This window comes from Pongo abelii, chromosome 2, assembly GCF_028885655.2.
Source record: "Pongo abelii isolate AG06213 chromosome 2, NHGRI_mPonAbe1-v2.0_pri, whole genome shotgun sequence".
NCBI classification, from domain to species: domain Eukaryota; kingdom Metazoa; phylum Chordata; class Mammalia; order Primates; family Hominidae; genus Pongo; species Pongo abelii.
Window position 1 is genome coordinate 109,910,908 of NC_085928.1, and position 23,025 is coordinate 109,933,932.

Genomic DNA, 23,025 nt, shown 5'->3' on the forward strand with positions numbered 1-23,025 from the left:
TCAATTGACAAATATTCAGTATTTAATATTGCTGAATACTTAAAGTATACCAGGAGCTTTCTTCTCCATTGGCTCATGTAGGTGGCACAACTCTGCCACATTGTATAGAGATTGAAAAAGAGATTCGTACATAAGTCCTCCACAAGTTCACAACCTCAGTTGATGGACGTAGAACTCGGGACACTCCACTGAAGAGCACAAGACTATTGCCACTACATGAAGAAACTTAAAAAGAGTAGGCTGGGTGTGGTGGCTCATGCCTGTAATCCCACCACTTTGGGAGGCTGAGGCGGGTGGATCACCTGAGGTCAGGAGTTCGAGACCAGCCTGGCCAACATGGTGAAACCCCGTCTCTACTAAAAATTACAAAAATTAGCTGGGGGTGGTGGCAGGCACCTGTAATCCCAGCTACTCAGGAGCCTGAGGCAGGAGAATCGCTTGAACTCGGGAGCCAGAGATTGAAGTGAGCCAAGATCACGCCATTGTACTCCAGCCTGGAAGACAAGAGTGAAACTCAGTCACACACACACACACACACACACAAACGAATATTCATGTACATTAGGGGAGCTGTGATCTTCAACTTACTTAGTCTTCCTTTTCACCTACTCTTTCATTTGGGTGGGTGGGGCCATTCATTCTGATTCAAGCTGCTAACCCCACATCTGGTCCCAGGGAGGAATGATTACTTCTTAATATTCTAGTCCAGTAATTCTCAATTTTAGAGAACGTAAGGGTCACTAGAATATATGTTAAAACTAGATGCCAGCCTGCCTGTATCCAGCTTCTATTTCCCTTATCCACAAGCATACTTTTTCCTACAAAAATCTATTCATTCAGTCAAGTATAATGTCACTGCTCAGAAATCAGGGTGTTTTTTGTGTCATAATTGCCTAAATACTCAGCAACTTCAATCTTTATTATGACATCTATCTGCCAAAGAAATTCTAACTCATTTGGGTAAATGAAATCAACGTCTAGTTGGTCAGGTCTTTTTAAGTTTGTGGACTAGGCCATCTAAGGGGAAAAAACATTGTAATTTTAGTAAGTTGACAATTCTTAACCAGGTGTCATTTCAGGAATACCCATAGGCCAGAAAGGTGGGCCGTCATACATTGCTCTCCTATTGTGTTTTCACGTAAAGCACTCACATGCCTTAAAAGGGAGTCTGCATCTCACCCTACTTGATATCCACCTGGGTAAAGTGACCCTGTGCATATATTAGTGGAGGACTGTTATGGTTTGGTGAATAATAAATCTAAAATGTCCTATCCTGGATCAAGTACTAGCACCACTAGGTGCTTGTGGAGCCAGCTGTAATCATAACACCTTCCCTGTATCCAGCTGTGGCAAATTCTACTGGTCCCCATCAGGGCAGAACATGACCTGATGTTAGGGATAGGGGATTTACTTTCAATTCTTTTTATAGTGCCACCATGTGCATATTCACAATTGACAAATTCACAATCTGTCCCTAACCCCTAGAGGTTTTCAGGAATGCACGCTCTGTAGTACTCCAGAAAAAGGTCAACACCTTGACAGAACTGTCTCCCAACATGGGACAGTACTCAACAACTTGTTAACATCCACCATCTCTTGACCTTTCCTACTGCATTTAGAAGCTGAATGACCAGGGCTGGAGTTTATGATAAGGGTTTGGCTGTAGAATATTTTCATTGCATGTTTAAGAGATAAGTGAGTAAGTATACCACTCCTAGCACCTTTACCAGGTCTGACCACCTAAACTGTCTCCTGGGTTTGAATTCTGTTTGACTAACATATATATATTAAATTGGAAGTTCTGTAACACTGTTTACTGATACCCTTTTCGGGGGTCCCCTCATGTACCAGAAACTATGTGTTGTATAACAAAACTTTTCCACTTCAGGAATATTTTTCAGAAATATGTGCAAAATATGGAAGCTCATGATGAATGATTCCTTGCCCTCTAAAAACCAAAAAGTTCTCTAACCCTTGTGATTTATCTGATGTCAAACAAAGTCTCTGGTGTATGATGTTTGCTACAACTGAATGGTTTTTCACATATCTTAAGAATAGGTTATTTGGGCTAGGCATGGTGGCTTACACCTGTAATCCCAGCACTTTGGGAGGCCAAAGCAGGAGGGTTGCTTGAGGCCAGGGGTTCAAGTCTAGTCTAGGCAACATAGTAAGACTCCTGTCTCTATAAAAAATTTTTAAAAATTAGCCAGGTATGGTGACATGTGCCTGTAGTCCTAACTACTCAGGAGGCTGAGGTGCAAAGATCTCTTGAACCTAGGAAGTTGAGGTTGCAGTAAGCCGTGATCATACCACTGCACTCCAGTCTGGGTGACAGAGTAAGACCCTGTCACTTAAAAAAAAAAAGATTTTGTTTCCAATGTGGGGTAATGACTTGTGACTGAAGGGTTTTCCACATTCAGTTCTTTCACAACCAAGCTATCTCCAATGAGGCAGAGAACTTGGAAGGAGGCTCCACTGGATAACTAGCCTGGAGGCTGAGCCAAAAAGAAAGCTAGATATAAAAGCTGGCCCTGAGTGAAAAATTTTCAACCAGCTTAGCAAAATTGAAGCTGCTTCTGTACTGCTGAAGTGCATAGTTACGTAAATTTACAACTAACCTTTTAGCTTCAGATCTAAAGGGACGGTTTTAACAGCACCTACTTGGAATGTAAAGGGAAATCCATTTCCCTATTTGCAGACAAATATCAGGACTGGAAAGCCCTTGTCATTCACTAATGAGGAAAAAGCAAATGTATGTGAAGGCAATGCAAAGCCTCGGCAACTTAAGGCAGTAAAAGAACATATGAAAAAAAAATTCAAGAGAAATGAAATTCAAAAAGAGAAACAAAATACACGGCCTTTGGTAATCCTGAAAGTAAAAAAAACTGAAAGGAAACCAAAATGTAAAACATCATACAGTTGGCCCCCTGTATTCTCGGGTTCTGCATCCACATATTCCGAGGATATGGAGGGCTGACTGACTGTAAAAGAGCATCTGAGGGCTTCGATATCTGAGATAGGGGCATCCTGGAACCAATTCCCTGTGGATATGACTATATATGGAAAAGGAGGTCAATTACATATACAGAACAGAGGAAAAGAATCTTACAGAATACTAGGTGTAACTTTATGCCAATGTTTGACAGAATAGTAAATATGATTTCCAGATACATATTAGAAAAATTTACACAGAAGTAGAAAACCTGAAGAACAAAACCATTGAAAAAAACTGCAAGGATGCTACTGCCACATCCAAACACCAGGAAAAAAAATTTATATATATATCAGAATGTGTCATTTCTAGCTAGCCTTCAAGGAATAACTGCTATATTACGCACACTGTTCCAGAGTAATAAAAGAAAAAAAATCTTCCAAATTCATTTTGCACAGCCAGCAAAATATTGGCAAATTGAATCTACTTCTGAACTTTAAAAAAAAAAAACTAATAAGGCCGGGCGCAGTGGCTCATGCCTGTAATCCCAGCACTTTGGGAGGCCGAGGCGGGCAGATCACCTGAGGTCAGGAATTCGAGACCAGCCTGACCAGCATGGAGAAACCCTGTCTCTACTAAAAATACAAAATTAGCCTGGCATGGTGGCACATGCCTGTAATCCCAGCTACTCAGGAGGCTGAGGCAGGAGAATCGCTTGAACCTGGGAGACGGAGGTTGCAGTGAGCCGAGATCGCGCCATTGCACTCCAGCCTGGGCAACAAGAGTGAAACTCTGTCTCTAAATAAATAAATAAATTTATCCCAGGAATACAAGAAAATTTCAATTATTTGGGAACTTTTAGATTTTTTATAACTTGATAGAACTTAGCAACTATTCCTAATAAAACTTTAATATTTATTATAGTGCATACTATGTGTCAATCACTGTTTTAAGTACCTTACACATACTAATTTAATCCTCGCAACCCTATGAAGTAGCTCCAATTTAGAGACGGAAGAGCTGAGACACAGGAAAGCTAGGTGATTTTCCCACAGTTACACACCTAACAAAGTGGTGGACATGCAGATTATTTTTTAAGACAGGGTCTCACTCTATTGCCTAGGCTAGACTGCAGTGGTGCAATGATAGCTCACTGGAGCCACGACCTCCCAGGCTCGGGCAATCCTCCTGCCTCAGTCTCCTGAGTACCTAGGACTAAAGGCATGCACCAATACACCCAACTAATATATTTTTTATTTATTTAGGGACAGGGTCTTGATGTGTTGCCCAGGCTGGTCTCAAACTCCTGACCTCAAGTGATCCTCCTGCCTTCACCTCCCAAAGCGCTGGGATTACAGGTGTGAGCCACCACACCTGACTGGACCCAGAATTTGAACCTAGGTTGCTAGGCACAAACATGTGTTTTTTTGTTTGTTTGTTTTGTTTTGTTTTGTTTTTCTTTTGAGATGAAGTCTTGCTCTTGTCACCCAGGCTGGAGTATAATGGTGAGATCTTGGCTCACTGCAGTCTCCACCTCCCAGGTTCAAGCAATTCTCCTGCCTCAGCCTCCCAAGTAGCTGGGATTACAGGTGCCTGCCACCACACCTGGCTAATTTTTATATTTTTAATAGAGATGGGATTTTGCCATGTTGGCCAGGCTGGTCTTGAACTCCTGACCTCAAGTGATCCACCCGCCTCAGCCTCCCAAAGTGCTGGGATTACAGGCACATGCCACCGTGCCCACCCCAAACCTGTGTTGTTAACCACTATATTTACCCTGCTTCCTCTAGAAATAAGATTAGAAGGAAACTTCCTAAATGCAACAGAATATTTATCAATATCCAACAATGAACGCAAATGAAAATGTGAAATACTAAAAACATCCCTCCTGAGATTTAAGAACAAGACATAGAAGACCTGTTATCTACTACTCAACATTTTTGGAAGTTCTTGCTAATGCACAACATAGGTGGCATAAGATTGAAAATAAGGCCAGCTCACACCTGTAATCTCAGCACTTTGGTAGGCCAAGACAGGCAGATCGCTTGAGCCCAAGAGTTCAAGACCAGCCTGGGCAACATGGTGAAAACCCATCTCTACAAAAAATACCAAAAAATTAGCTGGGCGTGGTGGCATGCACCTGTAGTCCCGGCTACTTGGGAGGCTGAAGTGGGAGAATCACCTGAGCCTGGAAAGTTGATGCTGCAGTGAGCCATGATCACATCACTGTACTCCAGCCTGGGCAAGAAAGTGAGACCCTGTCTCCAAGAAAAAAAAGAAAATTTAAAGCTAACGGAGCCATTAATTTATTATATACCTAGAAAATGAAACTAAAAAACCATTAAAACTAAAAATAATTCAGCAACATAACAATTCAGATTTAAATTTTTTTTTAAAGTTTATACTAGCAATAACCAATAGGATTTGAGGTATGGCTTTCAAATGCAGCCAATTTTCCTCCATTCAAAAGCCTGAGGCTTTTAAGGATGTCAAGGAACACACTGGTGTAGAATTCCCTACATCTACTCTTTTTTTCCCTACTATTCCCACCTTAGTTATGAATAGTGCAGGTTCCCAACCTCTAGAGGGTTAGTGTGGTAGGCGATGAGCAGACAAGAACCAGAAGGTAAAACTGCAACATCCAATGAGCAGGATCGTTCTATTGAAGACTTAACCAGAAATGTCCAGCTTAGGGTAGAGGGCTGGACCCATGTGCTCATATAGGGTTGGGCTTGTCCCTGGGATCTGGGAGCTTCCAAACTAAAACAATGAAAAAGTCCTATCTGCATATCTTCTAAAGGAAAATGGAAACACGTACTAAATATAAAGTTGAAAACAAATTTAAAATATATATTCATAAGTGGCAAATTTTCAGTTCTGTCCTGGGTTCAATGTTTTCAGGATTTCTATTATTCTTTCTAAACTTGCCTGAGATATGTCCCTAGAATCACATTTAATCTTATTTTCTTATGCCTCAACTCCACCCTTTCTTCTATGTTAAAACATACACCACACCTCAAAAAATCTCCCCTCCAGATTATGTAACTCACATGGCTCCTCTAGCCTCCTCCTCTACTCTGTCACACTGTGGATCCTCTAAACCTATTAAGTTTAGGGGATGGAAAGAGAAGGGGGTGGACAACAGAGGCAAAGGTCCCCCAGATCTGGGCCATATTGCAAGGGTGGAAGGGAAACGTAGTTCAAGCTCATGGACTGACATGTGATGGGAGACAGAGAGAAAATCTTCTGAGATTTCTTTTCTTATGTCTTCGGGGAATGAAAGATGGTCCAGAAGACAATTACGATAATTAAGGGTACAGCTCTCATCTTTAAATTAAGATGGCAGTTGTAGGTAGATAGGACTAACTGATAAGGAAAACAGATTCCTGTGAATCTATTATCTTGCCACAAGACTCGTCATAGTGAATTCCAAGCATCAGGGAATGCTGCTAGCTGGATTTTCAATAATCTGTACCACTGCTATGAAAGTCAAGTCTTCTGTGCAGTAAATTTTGACAGTTCTTTTTTTTTTTTTTGAGACAGAGTCTCGCTCTGTTGTCCAGGCTGGAGTGGAGTGGCGCAATCTCAGATCACTGTAAGCTCTGCCTCCCAGGATCATGCCATTCTCCTGACTCAGCCTCCCAAATAGCTGGGACTACAGGTGCCCCCCACCATGCCTGGCTAATTTTTTGTATTTTTTAGTAGAGACAGAGTTTCACCGTGTTAGCCAGGATGGTCTCAACCTCCTGACCTCGTGATCTGCCTGCCTCACCCTCCCAAAGTGCTGGGATTACAGGCGTGAGCCACTGCGCTCAGCTGACACAGTTCTTCATCTGTTGATTTAGGAAGCAGGGTACAGTTAGCAAATTCAGAACTACAATCAGCATGTAGGGGAAAGTCCGTATCAGTGGGATATGACTGCCCAACCCAATATCTAGATACACACACATTCACACACACACACTCTCTCTCTCTTTCTCTCTTTTGCATACATACACACACACACACACACAAATCCATTCACATTTTGAGACTGAAGTAACAGTAGTAAGACTTCCAGGAGTATATGTAAAAGATATCAGTAAGATCTCTGTATGTGATATTCTATGATGAGATGGACTTCCATCTTTAGAAGCAGCTGGTCCAGTTGGGGAGGGGAGAAAGATCGTGCATACTTTAAGGATAATTCAACGTGAGAGTTGAGATTTTAAAAATTATTTATTTAACAACTGGTATGTACAAAATACTATCTATATGGGAAAGAAATACATACCTGACCTCAAAGAGCCTACAATAAGTTGGTATAAAAGTATACAGACACGCAAAATTTACAAGGCAATTTAACAACAGTTACATATTGTAGCACCAGTGAATTCAAAGCACTGAGGTCAAATCAAGAGAAGTTGAAGAAAAATAAAAAAGTACTTGAAGAAGAAAGTATTTCAGTGATGAGATGGATTTCAAAAATTGTGAGGGACAAAGATTAGCAAACAGAAGAAAATGTTTTCTAGATAGGGAACAAAACTGATGAAAGGCTATAGATTAAAGTTTAAAGAGTAGATGGGGAGGGCCATAGCCAAGAGGCAGGAAGGCATGAATCAGCCTTGTTGAATGACTTTGTATAAATGGTGAAATGGAGGAAGTAGAATAGAAGAGAGAAGATATTATCTCTGTCTTTAAAAAGCATGCAGTCTGATTATGAGATGCATAACTAAGAAATGAAATAGATTTTAAAAGTTAAAATTTAAAAGTAAAGAAAAAAAAAGGAAACCTACAATTCAATGACATGTGTAGTCCTTACCTTCCTAATAATGGGTAAGAACTGGAATAAGTTACTCCTACTCTCCCACCTTAGTGATCCAAGGAAAAGCAAGTAGGGAATGGTCCACTGTGACTACTGGCTCCGGGAAACCACTATGAGCATCCTGCTTATAAAGACAGCTTAATTCAAAGGTCCTTGCTCTCTGTCTCAGAGAACCATACCTTAAGAAACTGACCAAGCCAGACCTGAGGACTTCTCTCCAGTGTGAGTTCGCTGGTGGTGATTAAAAGTGGAACGCTGACTAAAGGCTTTCCCACATTCACTACATTCATAAGGTTTCTCTCCGGTGTGGACTCTCTGGTGTACAATAAGCTGTGAGCTGTCACTAAAAGCTTTCCCACAATCATTGCATTTATAGGGCTTTTCCCCAGTATGGGTTCTCTGATGTACCATAAGGCTGGAGCTATAACTGAATACCTTCCCACACTCATTACATTCATAGGGTTTCTCACCAGTGTGAATTCTCTGGTGTATAATAAGGTGTGAGTTTTGATTGAAGGATTTTCCACACTCATTGCACTTATAGGGCTTTTCACCTGTGTGAAGTCTCTGGTGCCGAATAAGACATTTACTCAGACCAAATGCCTTACCACACTCGCTACATTCAAAAGGTTTTTCTCCAGTATGAATTCGCTCATGCTCAATGAGTTGAGAGTTCTGATTGAAGGCTTTCCCACATTCACTACATTTATATGGCTTTTCCCCAGTGTGGAGGCTCTGATGTCGAATAAGACATTTACTCCGACTGAAGGCTTTGCCACATTCACTACACTCATAAGGCTTCTCCCCAGTGTGGATTCTCTGATGGTCAATGAGATTTCTATTGGAACAGAATGCTCTCCCACACTCATTACATTTGTAAGGTTTCTTACCAGTGTGCAGGACCTGATGTCGAACAAGACTTTTGCTTCGAATGAATGCCTCTCCACACTCATTGCATTCATAAGGTTTCTCCCCAGTATGGGTTCTCTGGTGGTCAATGAGTCGGGAACTCTGAGTAAAGGCTTTTGCACATTCATTGCATTTATAGGGTTTCTCCCCATTATGGAGTCTCTGGTGTTGAATGAGATGGGAGCTGTGCCTATAGGCCTTTCCACACTCACTGCATTCATAGGGTTTTTCCCCTGTGTGGGTTCTGAGATGAACAATGAGCTGGGAGGTTTGCCTGAAGGTCTTCCCACACTCATTACACTCATAGGGTTTCTCTCCAGTGTGGATTCTCTGATGGCCAATAAGGTGAGAACTCCGATTGAAAGCTTTGCCACATTCATCACATCGATAGGATTTCTGTCCCTTTAAAACTCCTTCATGTTCAACAGGACTGGAAGACAGACGTGGATGTTCCCCAACTTCCTTATATTTGTCGTATCTGTCTTTTGTGGATTTTTTCTTATCTTCATCTGTTATTTCCAAGAAATCATTTTCTAGTCTGCTCCCTTCTTCATCTGAGGTTTGTCCTTCTAACTCCTTGAAAGTATCTTCACAAACATCTCCAGTCTCTGCTGCCCCAGGAACCACCCCAAAGAGTCCCCCTGATGTCCTGTTAGATGACTCTGATCCTTTAAAAATTTTCTGCTTTGGAGTCAACTCTGAACCCTTCATCATGTTCTCACCTGCTGCCCAAAGAAAGAAGACAACAACTTTTACCCATTTCTTATCCTGTTTAAGAAAGAGAATCATTAAGAGCTAACGTACCTGAAAAAAAGTCACATTATGGTTAAGAAATGAGATAACACATTGAGAACAAGAGCAAAATGGGAAATATTAATAGCTCAATTTTTTTCTCTAGGGACACGAAAACAAGGAAGTGGAGGGTGGTCAGTGAAGACAGGTGGAAAAAAGATACTAAGCCAGCACAACCAAGTCAGAAGGGCCATTGGAAAGCAAAAAACTGGATTGCAAAGCATGCTGTGATCTTACAGAAGTCACTCTCGTGCCATGTCTCCTTAGTAAAGTGATGAACTCTAAGATCCCTTCCAACCATAACATTGCATGGTTCCATTGTTCTCAGAAAACATGTTGGGAGAGAGGAGGCTGGCAAATACCTCAAGCCAAACATAAGAAAGAGACAGGGAAAAAAATGAGAGTGAATTGACTGGAAATTTATATTATGGAGGTATGATAAGGAAAGTGTACAAAAAGAACAGATCTTACATGATAGGACAGTAAAAAGGACTGCCCTAAACTCGTCAACCACAGGATCTGCCCTTCCAAGAAGACCTTTCAGGAAACTGTTCTGCCCCAGTGTTTGCAGAGAGGGATGCTTAGGCAACCATGCCTGGTGCCAAGTGACCCTGAGCATCCCACGATGGGCCACAGGTGATTGGACTGGCACCAGGTACTAGACTCAAGGGCAGCTTATCTGTAGGTTAGGCTTCAGCCTCTGCTGTGGCCTGGGCCAAAGCCCTGTGCCCAAATGAGAAGATGGGTAATGGCTATAGCAATGGAAGTCCATCTCTGAGGAAATTTGGAACTGGAGGTAGTGCAAAATTAAGGCACTTACGAGTAGCAGTGGAAGCTGAAGTGGCGCATGGAGAGAAGCCAAGCCATTAGGAGATACAGCAAGCAACAAGTATAAAAGAACAGAAAGTACAATTAGGAAAGAGCTATGAAAAGGACAAAAGATTCACAGTGAAGAAAATGGGCAGCAGGAGGAGGACAAGCAGAGAGAAAACAAATACACTGCGAGCAGGTGCATTACATTCACACCAGAACACAATCAACATGCATTTGCTTTTGCTGCTCAGGCTCCCAGGGTCAAGGCCCTGCTTCCCAGAGTCTGGTCTAGCTCATCAGTTTCTTCCAGGTTCTCATTCCTTTAAGCCTACGACTCACAGCTCCTTACTTAAAATAACTTGAGTGGCTCTCTGTTCCTTACAATTAAGAAGCTCTACCTAAACCACACTATATCAATTCATAATGAGGTGAAGAGTATGCTGATCACTGTTGAATCTCAGTGATGAATGCAGAAAGGGTCCCTATATTATTCACTCTATTTTAACTACGTTTGGAAATTTTCATGGTAAAAAGTTTAAAGAGACAAGGAATATAGAAAAGAGAATGTGCAGCATGCAGACTTTAAGTGACTAGGAAACAGAATCATTACCCAAGGAGGCCATGCTATGGTCATTTTCTGGCATCATGTTCCACTGCAGAGCTCTCTGACTGAGTGTAAGACCTTTCCATTTCTTCTGAGTGTAGTCTACAGATAGGTCCTCATACACCACAGTATCCTGGAATGACAAGCTCCGATCGCTCAGGAACATTCACAGCCTGAAGAGCAGTCATCAGGGGTACAAAGGGCACAGGGTATGGGCTCTTCATGGGCAAAAGTATGGGAGAGAGGAGCTGAGATGACACCTCGAAAAGGACAAGTCCAGGGCAAGATAGAGTCCATTACCTCCAGGGGAAGCAATGAGGCAGGAGAGCCACAGGAATAGTCTTGGGGCAGAGTCCTGGGGGTGAGACCTCTAGCCATTCCTGGACCAGACTCATGGGGACGTGGTAAAAACACAAAGAACCAAGCTCACCTGGGGCCTGACCATCCGAAGTACAGTTGCCCCTGCTTGGTCTCCTGAGTTCCCCACTTGAGGAAGGGTAGGAACTGGAGAAGTACATTGAGCTGAGGGAGGAAAGAAAGCTATGAGTGGGACAAGCCCTGCTTCCCGCTCCCATAAGATCTATATTCCCAATAAGTGGATTCAAGAGAACCCAGGCACCTCCACACACACTGACTCTTAACCTCTTCCATAAGGCATTATCCCAAGAGTGCTGTGAATTTTCCCTGGAGGGTACAGTACAAGGTCCTGGATCAAGCTGAGAACTGGGTGTTCCTCCAAGCCCTCACTCTCTTCAACCTTTTTCAAGGAAGCTATTCTGGCCACACTCTCTCTCCCATGGCTTCCCTAGCACCAGCCAGCCCTCATTTTCCCCTCACAGTTGTGGTTCCTCATGCCTGCTCCTGCCCTCTCATTATGGATACTCCTTGCAACTCAGGCCCTAGTGCTTCCTTGTTCTTTCCGTCAGCAATCTGACCAACTCTCATTGCTTTAATACTGCTCTCACAGTTCTTACTTCTCTCCTAGACCCCTACCACATGCCTCCTGTTGCCTATGGGACATTTCACTTGGGTGTCCTGCAACACCTTAAGTTCAGTGTCTAGAATGGATGGATGTTCTAGGCTAAGGTGGGAGGCTGGCTTGAGGCTAGGAGTTCAAGACCAGCATGGACAACATAAGGAGACCTCTTTTTCTCCCTTTCCTTCCTTCCCTTCCTTCACTCTTCCCTTCCCTCTCCCTTCCCTTCCCCTCCTCTTTTCCTTTCCTTTCTTTTCTTTTGCTCCCTCCCTCCCTCTCTCTCTTTTCTTTCTTTCTCTTTCTTTCCTTTTCTCTCTCTCTTTCTTTCTTTCTCTTTCTCTCCCTCTCTGTTTTTTTGAGACAGAGTCTCACTCTGCTGGAGTGCAGTGGCATGATCATGGCTCACTGAAACCTCTGCCTCCCAGGCTCAAGCAATTCTCATGCCTCAGCCTCTGGAGTAGCTGGGATTACAAGTACCTGCCATTACACCTGGCTAATTTTTGTATTTTAGTAGGAAGGGATTCATCATGTTGGCCAGGCTGGTCTCAAACTCCTGACCTCAAGTGATCCACCTGCCTTAGCCTCCCAAAGTGCTGGGATTACAGGTGCGTGTGCCACTGCTCTCAGTAGGAGACCCCATTTCTATAAAAAGTTTTTTTTTAAAAAAAGAGCTGGTCATGGTGGCATGCCTGTAGTTCTAAGAGGACATGGTGGGAGGATTTCTTGAGCCCAGGAGTTCAAGGCTACAGTGAGCTATTATGATTGTGCCATTGCACTCCAGCCTGGGTGACACAGCGAGACCCTATCTCTCTTTAAAAAAAATAAATAAATAACATTAAATAAATAAATAAAATGTTCTTATCACATTTCTTTCAGATTTCTCAATTTCTCTCAATGATTCCATCATTGGCCACAGCATTCTAATTCCCCTGCCTCTCCTTTCAAACTCAAGTCCCATGGATGTTTCCATGATAACATTTTTCAATTTTATCCTTGCCCGTTCCTCTCTTTGCACTTCAGGCATTAATCACATCTATTCTACTGCACCAGCCTTTAACTAAGGCTCCTTCCTCTTCAATCCATAATGCTCACCTGTGCCAGAGTAAGCCTCCTGAAATACTATTTCTAACACATTATCCTCTGACTCCCAAAATCTTCCTGCCTCAATCTCAAGGTCCTGTATAAGCAAGGCCCAGGTTCCCAAATACAGTCTTCCCTGACTCCACCTCAATCAGGGCTCAAGCAATCTCCAGCTTAGGGTCTTTGTTGTATCTTCTAATGGCATGCCTGCTACTTTTTTCTCCCCTTCAAAATTCTTCCACATTTTTACTGCCCAATACTCTGCTACTTCCTTCATGAAGCATCCCTTACCAGTTCCAGCCCACAATGATCTTGCTTTTTACCCAGTGATCACTTTTTCCAATGCCCACATAGCTCATTTGTGACAGGATCAAATGCTTGAGGACAGATATCATTCATGTGCATCTTACTAAGTTGCCTCTTCTTACACATGACTAACTCATCCTACCACCTAGATAACAAGCTCTTTGAAATCAGTGACAACAGATGTACTACATCTCTCCGGTCTCTGGAAGTGCCTTTCCTATGACACGTCCTTGATGAAAACTTACTAACTACATAAATGATTAGAGAATAAGCAAAAGGAACAAACAGGGTCACTAGGGAAAGAGGACAGACAGCAGAGCAATGAGGGATTCCATGGAGTAGGAGATGGGCAGATAAAGGAAAGGAGACTCCAGAGGAGAGAACGGCGGCACGACTTAAGGCCAAAGCTGGGGAGATAAGTACCGAAGTCCCCATTGGGGAGGTGGTGTGTCCCTGGGTCATAAGGAGGCTCCAGGTGGGCTCCAGGGGCTGAGCCCCCACTGAGGGGTGACGTAGGAGGAGATTCCTTTGTTGCACCCAGAGCTGTTGTCTCCTCCAAATGCATTTCCTGTTTCTGGGGCTGTTCCTGTGCTGGGGCTGAAACCTAGAGATAGGGAAATACAATTGGGTTCAAAAGAGCATCCTTGAAGGTACTGAACCTAAAACCTCTAAGCAGCCCCCTCCAGAAAGAAAGCCAGGGAAAAGAAGAGCCCGAGTGTCCTTCCAGCCCCACCACTACAGCCTACTGGGGGAAAAAACTGTGAAAGCAGAATCTAAAGCTTGCAATTCTACTTGCCATCCCTCTGTTGACCCTCTTGGTAGGGGCTTGAGGACCAGATTCTATAACCATTTCCACTCTGTGTCAGGTCTTCAGACACATATTTTCTCATGAAGAACCATTTAAAAAGGGAGCCAGAAGAGCAATTCAGTACATTCTCTACGGCCTTAGCTGACAGAAAGGAACAATCAGAAGTACAAAGGATAGGCCGGGCGCAGTGGCTCACATCTGTAATCCCAGCACTTTTGGAGGCCGAGGTGGGTAGATCACCTGAGGTCAGGAGTTCGAGACCAGCCTAGCCAACATGGCGAAATCCTGTCTCTACTAAAAGTACAAAAAAATTAGCCAGGCGTGGTGGCACGCAGCTGTAGTCCCAGCTACTTGGGAGACTGAGGCAGGAGAATCACTTGAACCTGGGAGGCAGAGTTTGCAGTAAGCCGAGATCACGCCTCTGCACTCTAGCCTGGGTGACAGAGCGAGACTCCGTCTCAAAAAAAACAAAAACAAAAAACAAACAAACAAAAAAAGAAGTACAAAGGATGTTAAAAAAGATAAGTGTAAAAAAAGATAAGATTTGTGCATGTGCACAAATAATGCTACTGACACTAACAGCTGAAGCAATACCCAGAACAGTGGCTGGCACACCAGGAGAGCTTTTCCAATTTCTCTGAGCAAAAGTGTCTCCTCTTCAGAGAAGCTTTCTCTGAGCACACTGAAAAAGCAGGGATAGTCAGACTCGATTAACCAATTATAATTTCTAGATTGCATGTATTAATCTTTAAGTAATCTTACGTCTTTATTGTCTATGTTTCCCCAACAGAGTGTGAGTTTTTTGAGGGTAAGAACTTCTGTCTTGATCACTAGCTCCAAAACAACATATAGCCCTACAATGGTGTTCAATCGATATCTGCTGACTGACTTCCTGTTGATATTTTGCTAAAAGACTTTAAGGTTATCTGCAAACTCACTTTTCAATATGTACTACTTCTCCCCAATAATTTATATTTTAAAAGCCAAATAAGATCAGACACACTAACCTGTAGAGATCTTGAGAATACCTCAGAACATAGACATTTTATTTCTAACCCTTGCTTACTGTCATCAAACCAGCTCCTCACAATCTCATGCTTGCTCCTTTTACCAGCACGTAGGGCAGAAAACCTAAAATATTATCTAAATAAGGCACATTTTAAAGTTCACTTGCTCTGGCATGTACATAGCACAGCATGAGGTAAAAATAACTTCTCCTTCAATAAACCACACAGGATTCACCCTATTAGGCTGCATCTGCTGAGATGTTAAGGGACTCTCTCCTTTAATATATATCTCACTAGTGTAGTGGTAGGAGCAGCAGGCTCCCTGGATTCTGTAGTTCCCAAGCTCTCCTACTGAAAGGTTCTCTGAAACTGAAAGACTCTCTAAAATGGAAATCACAGCTCTTCAATACAGGAGCTTTGGGTATTGGCAGAAGATAGAACTTACTGCACTGTGATAATTCAACTTTGTAATCCACTAATAATTTAATCCTGGTAAAGTTCCTGTTCATTATCTAGGACTTTGATATGGTTTGGACTTGTGTCCCCGCCCAAATCTCATGTTGAATTGGAGGAGGGGCCTGGTGGGAGGTGAACTGGATCACGGGGGTGGCAGTGGGGGGGAAGATTTCCCCCTTGCTGTTCTTGTAATAGTGAGTTCTCATGAAATCTGATTGTTTAAAAGTGTGTGGCACTTTCCTCTGTGTGCTCTCTCTTTCCTGCCACAATGTGAAGAGGGTCCTTGCTTCCCGTTCACCTTCCATTATGATTTTAAGTTTCCTGAGGCCTCCCAGTCATGCTTTCTGTTAAGCCTGCAGAACTGTGAGTCGATTGAACCTCTTTTCTTCATAAATTACCTAATCTCAGGTAGTTCTTTACAGCAGTGTGAAAAAGGACTAACACAGAAAATTGGTACCAGGAAAGTGGGGCACTGCTATAAAGATACCTGAAAATGTGGAAGCAACTTTGGAACTGGGTAACAGGCAGAGGTTGAAACAGTTTGGAGGGCTGAAAAGAAGACAGGAAGATGTGGGAAAATTTGGAACTTCTTAGACACTTGTTGAATGGTTTTGACTAAAATGCTGATAGTGATATGGATAATGAAGTCCAGGCTGAGGTGGTCTCAGATGGAGATGAGAAACATATTGGGAACTGGAGCAAAGGTCATTCTTGCTATGCTTTAGCAAAGAGATCAGCAGCATTTTGCCCCTGCTCTAGAGATCTGTGAAACTTTGAACTTGAGAGAAATGATTCAGGGTATCTAGCAGGAGAAATTTCTTTTTTTTTTTTTTTTTTTTTGAGATGGAGTCTTGCTCTGTCACCCAGGCTGGAGTGCAGTGGCACGATCTTGGCTCACTGCAAGCTCCGCCTCCCGGGTTCACGCCATTCTCCTGCCTCAGCCTCCCAAGTAGCTGGGACTACAGGCACCCGCCGCCATGCCTGGCTAATTTTTTGTATTTTTAGTAGAGATGGGTTTTCACCATGGTCTCGATCTCCTGACCTCGTGATCCACCTGCCTCAGCCTCCCAAAGTGCTGGGATTACAGGCGTGAGCCACCACACCCGGCCCTCTAGCAGAAGAAATTTCTAAGCAGCAAAGCATTCAAGAAGTGACCTGGCTGTTTCTAAAAGTGTCCACTCATATTTGTGAACAAACAGATCTGAAACTGGAACTTATATTTAAAAGGGAAGCAGAGCATAAAAATTTGGAAAATTTGCAGCCCGGCCATGTGGTAGAAAAGAAAAACCCGTTTTCTGGGGAGAAATTCAAGCCTGCTGCAGAAATTTGAGTAAGTAGAGAGGAGCCAAATATTAATGGCCAACACAATGGGGAAAATGTCTCTAGGGCATTTTAGAGACATTCACGGCAGCCCCTCCCATCACAGGCCTGGAGGCCTAGGAGAAAACAATGGTTTCATGGGCCAGGCCCAGGGTCTAGCTGCTCTGTGCAGCCTCAGGACATGGTCCCCTGTGTCCCAGCCACTCCAGCTCCAGCTGTGGCTAAAAGAGGCCAAGGTATAGCTCAGGCTGTGGCTTCAGAGGGTGTAAGCCCCAAGCCTTGGCAGTTTTCACATGTTGTTGGGCCTGCGGGTGTGCAGAAGGCAAGAGTTGAGGTTTGGGAACCTCCTCCTAGATTTCAGAGGAGGTATGGAAACACCTGGATGTCCAGGCAGAAGTCTGCTGCAGGGGCAGAACTGTCATGGAAAAACCTCTACTAAGGCAGTGTGAAGGGGAAATGCAAGGTTGGAGCCCCCACACAGTCCCACTGAGGCATTCCCTAGTGGAGCTGTGAGAAGAGGGCCACCATCCTCCAGACCCCAGAATGGTAAATCCACAAACAGCTTGCACCATGTGCCTGGAAAAGCCGCAGGCACTCAATGTCAGTTGGTGAATGCAGCTGTGGGGGCTATACCCTGCAGAGCCACAGGGGCCAGGATGCCCAAGGCCTTGGGAACCGATCTCTTGCATCAGCATGCCCTGGATGTGAGACATGGAGTCAAAGGAGATTATTTTGGAGCTTTATGACTTAATGACTGCCCTGCTTGGTTTTGGACTTGCATGGGACATGTAGCCCCTTTGTTTTGGCCAATTTCTCCCATTTGGAATGGGAGCATTTACCCAATGCCTATATCCCCATTGTATCTTGGAAGTAACTAACTAGTTTTTTATTTTACAGGTTTATAGGTGGAAGGGACTTACCTTGTCTCAGATGAGACTGTGGACTGTGAACTTTTGAGTTAATGCTGAAATGAGTTAAGTCGGGGGGACTGTTGAGGAGGGATAATTGTATTTTGCAATGTGAGAATAACATGAGATTTGGGAGGGGCCAGGGGCAGAATAATAGTGGTTTAGATTTGTGTTCCCACCCAAATCTCACAACGAATTGGAGGAGGGGCCTAGTGAGAGGTGACTGGATCATGGGGTGGATTTCCCCTTGCTGTTCTTGTGGGTTCTCATGAGATCTGATCATTTAAAAGTATGTGTCACTTCCCCCTGCATTCTCTTCTGCCACAATGTGAAGAAGGTCCTTGCTTCCTCTTTGCCTTCTGCCATGATTTCCTGAGACGTCCCAGTCATGCTGAGACCTCCCAGTTTCCTGAGACCTCCCAGTCATGTTCCTGCAAAGCCTGTGAAACTGTGGGCCAATTAAACCTCTTTTCTTCTTAATTACTCAGTTTCAGGTAGTTCTTTATAGCAGTGTGAAAACAGACTAATACAGAATCACAGGTTTCCTTTCCTTGAAGACATGAAAACCTCATTCTAATATGGCATTCCACAGCAAGACCCTAGAGAAAAGCTGTTGGCTTAGAAACTAGGGAGATGGTAATCAGAAACAACCACACCTCAGCTAAATCTTTCGGGCAAGGGAATGCTTACGACATGTGCTCACTTCACTTGTCAAATGGAGATAATGATTACTGCACTGCCTGTTTTGTAACTCTGGCAGGAGATGAAAAAAGATACAGGAAACAGGCCAGGCGTGGTGGCTCACGCCTGTAATCCCAACACTTTGGGAGGCCGAGGCGGGAGGATCATGAGGTCAGGAGATCAAGACCATTCTGGCTAACATGGTGAAACCCTGTCTTTACTAAAAATACAAAAAATTAGCTGGGTGTGGTGGTAGGTGCCTGTAGTCCCAGCTACTCAGGAGGCTGAGGCAGGAGAATGGCGTGAACCCAGGAGGCGGAGCTTGCAGTGAGCTGAGATTGTGCCACCGCACACCAACCTGGGCGACAGAGTGAGATTTTGTCTCAAAAAAAAAAAAAAAAGACACAGGAAACAAAAGAATTCTGCAAGTTGCATGACTCTGCAGCCCAGCAGGGATCACTCTACAACCCTTTCCCAGCCACAGTGTGCACACATGTACATGCTCCTTCTGCAGCAATAAAGTGGCTTGCTCCTGATAAGCAAAATGACTCCAATTTACCTGGACCCTCCTTAAACTCCTCTTGGCAAAATTCCATGGAAAAGCTTGTTTATTCATTTAGCCATTCTGTAAACATTTTCTGAACGCCTGCTGATGAAAGATAGTCCTGCCCTTATGTCTTCATGTCAGAAAACATAACACTGACAATAGTGGGAGATTAAGAAATGGACTCCAAAGACCCTACACCCAGGCTGGAGCCATGAGCATTCAGCTGCCTCACCTGTCAAATGTTAGTCATTTTCTTGGGTTGTGACTCAACAGTCACCCTTTTCTGAGGCTAGCTGGATAAAGCACTAAAAGTTTTAATGGAGGAAGCATTCACTTCTTAAGTAAAACCAAGCAGGAAATAGGGAAATTTTCCTTCTGCCACCCTCACTAAATGGTTCTCTAAATATGTTTTCAGCCACCTGTCATTGCCATGGCTGGCCCAGCTGCTCTCTAGACTCTTGTGATGGTTGATTTACTCATACGTGCTTACTTGTTTACACAAAGAAAATGATGGTTGATAATGACAAATGTGTACTGCTGATAATCCTGGAAAAATGTCTAGCCCCAGGATCCTGATCAACTAGAACTGATTCCCTAGTGATATGTAATCATTTTTTAAAAAGCATTGAATAGGCTGAGTGTGATGGCTCACACCTGTAATTCCAGCACTTTGGGAGGATGAGGCAGGTGGCTTTCTTGAGCTCAGAAGTTCAAGACCAGCCTGGACAACATGGTGAAACCCCGTCTCTACTAAAAACACAAAAATTAGCCAGGTGTGGTGGCTCACACCTATGGTCCCAGCTACTAGGGAAGCTGAGGTGGGAGGATCACTTGAGCCCAGGAGGCAGAGGTTGCAGTGAACCAAGATTGTGCCACCACACTCCAGCCTGGGCGATAGGGTGAGACTCTCTAGGAAAAAAAGCATTGAATAAAATGACATACTGGGTACTTGGGAAATTATACTGTTTTCCCCTGATAAAGTACAAAGGGGTAGAGGGGACCTCTAGTTCACCCTGCTTCTATTATAGGGGAACAATTTGAAACTTATTAGGAAGAACTAACTTATCCATGGTGTGATGATCTTTTGATGTGTCAACTTGGTACTAATCAAACATCAATCCAGGTGTTGCTGTAAACTATTTTAAAGATGTGATTAAAGTACATAATAAGTTTAAGTAAGGGAGATTATACTAGATAATGGATGAATGCATGAGCCTGATTCAATCAGTTGCAAGCCCTTAAAAGCGAAGCTAAAAGTTCCATGAAGAAATTCCAGGCCAGGCGTGGTAGGTCATGCCTGTAATCGCAGTGCTTTGGGAGGCCAAGGCAAGAATATCATTTGAAGCCAGGAATTCAAGAACAAGCCTGGGCAACATAACAAGACCACATGTCTACAATAAAAAAATTAGCCTGGTGTGGCGGCACATGATTGTGGTACCAGCTGCTCAGGATGCTAAGGTGGGAGGATCACTTGAGCCAGGGGGCTGAGCTTGCAGTGAGCCATGTTCATGCCACTGCATTCTGGCCTAGGCAACAGAGCAAGACCCAAAAAAAAAAAGAGGAAGAAGAAAGGAGAAAGCAGATGAGGAAGAAAGAAGAAGAAGAAAGAGAATAAAAGGAGGAGGAGGAGGAAAAAGAAGAAAGGACAAAGAAGAAAGAAGAAATTCCACCTGTGCACTGCAGCTTCAGCTTGTGCCACTGTTTTGGGCTGCCCTTGTCGATGGCCTGCCTATGGGTTTCAGACTTGCCTAGCCAGCCTCACAATTACATAAGCCACTTACTAGCAATAAATCTCTTTTTTTTTTTTTTTTGAGATGAAGTCTCACTCTGTCACCCAGGCTAGAGTGTAGTGGCGTGATCTTGGCTTACTGCAACCTTTGCCTCCTGGGTTCAAGTGATTCTCTTGCCTCAGCCTCCCCAGTAGCTGAGACTACAGGTATTTGCCACCCTACCTAGCAATTTTTTGTATTTTTAGTAGCGATGGGGCTTTGCCATGTTAGCCAGGCTGGTCTCAAACTCCTGACCTCAAGTGATCCACCTTTGGCCTCCCAAAGTGCTGGGATTACAGGCATGAGCTACCATGCCCAGCCACCAGTAAACCTCTTTACACATGCACATGCATGTGTGCACGCACCCACACACACACACACACACACACACCTCTCTCCTACTGATTCTACCTCTCTGGCTGAACCCTGACTGAAACACATGGGCACAGAGCTAGTTGGCTCTATGGTCCTAGAAACCAGATTTTCCAATGTGTCTTACTGCTCACTCTTCCCAACTATCCCTCTAGTTTAAATTACCTTGGTATTACATTTGCGAGAACTCCAGGAAATAGGGAAAACTTAAATTAGAATTAAAGATGCAAAAAGATCCCAGTTAGGTTTGGAGAGCTAGCAAAAGGAACAAATAATTACAAGGCCCAAAAATGTCACCTTTCAAGGAATCAAAGAGGCAGGAAAAGAGAAAATTGACTCTGAGAATTCCAAGGAAGTGAGCAAAGAGAATGTCTCAAATGAAGGCTCGTATTATCAGCATACCCAAAGGCCCGCCTTCCCCTGATCGCCCTGTTCTAACCAGCATGCAGATCCCCCACCTGCCAGGAGTACCATGCGAATCTCCAGGATGAAGCTAGGCTCAGAACACAGTATTTCAGAAGGTGAATCACAGAGCTTAGCTGGGATGTGCATTTGTGTTTATGGCTTGGAGCACAAAACTATTTTCCCTCCATCCACAGGACAAGTTCAGGAACCCTAAAGGCAAACTGGCCTAGGGCCTGGGAAGTGGAGAATGCCTATTCCTAGGCTAACCCAAGCATTAGAGAAGCATCAGGCCGCCATTCTAGACTCAACTGCTCACCTCCTCTGGTCCACTGAGATGTCTCTGGAAATCCTCCACCACAGCCACAGCCTCCTCACCACTCTCAGGGTGATGCAGCTGCACCCAGGTCCGGAGCTCCCCAGGGAGGATGCTCAGGAACTGCTCAAGCACCAGCAGCTCCAGTATCTGCTCCTTGGTGTGCACCTCTGGCATGAGCCACCAGCGGCAGAGCTCCCGAAGCCGGCTCAACGCTTCCTGCGGCCCAGACATCTCGTGGTAACATAATTGCCTGAAGTGTAGCCGGAAGATTTCGCAGACAGGAGGATGGTTCTTTTGGAGACTGCTGCCCTGCCCCCAGGTCTGGTTCGCTGGCTCCTGCTTCACAGTCAGGCGCCCCTCTTGCTTCTGGAAAGCAGTGCTCCTGGGGATGAGGCCTAAATTTCCCCTGCCTGCAGTGGTCATTGTGACCCCAAAGAGAAGCTTGTTACAGCTGCAATTGGTCCGATTAAAATGATGGTCTATAGTTCAGGTCTCAGGAGCTGTTTTTCAGGGTTGGAGAAAGGGGTGATGGTAGTGTTGCCTACAGAAACAAGAGTGAAATCAGAGTTCTTGGAGTATTCAGCCCCAGGCTGATGACAATCCTCCACTGAGTTAAAAAACAAAGCTCCAGGAAAAAAGAACACAACCAGGCATTCTTGCTAAGTATCTCTCCAAATGATGCCCTTCTTAAAGTTTCAGTGGCTCCTATTACCTACAGGATAAAATCTAAATGTCTATGCCTTGCATTCACAGCCCTTCACAACCTGCCCTTACCCCCTTCACAACCAGCCACACCCCCTACCACTCACCCCAAGTACCCATGCTACAAAGACAGCAGTGGTCTCCAATGTGGGAAATGCAGGACATCCCAAAGGGTGCAAGAGAAAATACTAAGTTATTTAACTCCTATTTGATGTATGTTTTATAATGTGCATTACAATTTGTATAGTAGTACTCATGTTTAAATTACAAATAAACCAATGTAGGGAGTAGGTGATCAAACCTCTTCTACTGATAGAAATGCAAAATAAAGAAAGTTTGGAGCTAAAGCTCTAGAGACACACTTAGAAGCCACACATACTCTTTCTTTGAATTTTTCTTCTTCAACTTTTGACAAACTTGTCTGTCAAGACCATGAACAAAGGCAATTTTTTCTTGGTTTTCCTGATTGCCCCATCACGAAGAGTGCTGGTAGCTTCCCTTTGTGTACCTCTCACTAT

General features: G+C 43.9%; 1 protein-coding gene across 12 annotated transcripts in view; it reads right to left on the reverse strand.

Annotated features, from left to right (window-relative positions):
- The window catches only part of ZKSCAN7 (zinc finger with KRAB and SCAN domains 7), a 24,069-nt gene continuing 1,044 nt past the window's right edge, over positions 1 to 23,025 (reverse strand). For 2 of the 12 annotated variants that reach the window (XM_054550943.2, XM_063722110.1), the window contains exons 2-7: positions 21,806 to 22,346; positions 13,640 to 13,820; positions 11,285 to 11,376; positions 10,861 to 10,987; positions 8,627 to 9,370; positions 1 to 494 (exon numbers count right to left, since the gene is read on the reverse strand). In XM_054550943.2, coding sequence (XP_054406918.2) covers positions 475 to 494; positions 8,627 to 9,370; positions 10,861 to 10,987; positions 11,285 to 11,376; positions 13,640 to 13,820; positions 21,806 to 22,228 — 1,587 coding nt within the window. In that variant the 5' untranslated portion in view covers positions 22,229 to 22,346 and the 3' untranslated portion in view covers positions 1 to 474. Of the gene's footprint in view, positions 495 to 7,131; positions 9,371 to 10,257; positions 10,273 to 10,860; positions 10,988 to 11,284; positions 11,377 to 13,639; positions 13,821 to 21,805; positions 22,347 to 23,025 lie in introns of those variants that run through there. The other 10 variants (XM_054550938.2, XM_054550939.2, XM_054550946.2 and 7 more) reach the window with 6 other exon arrangements.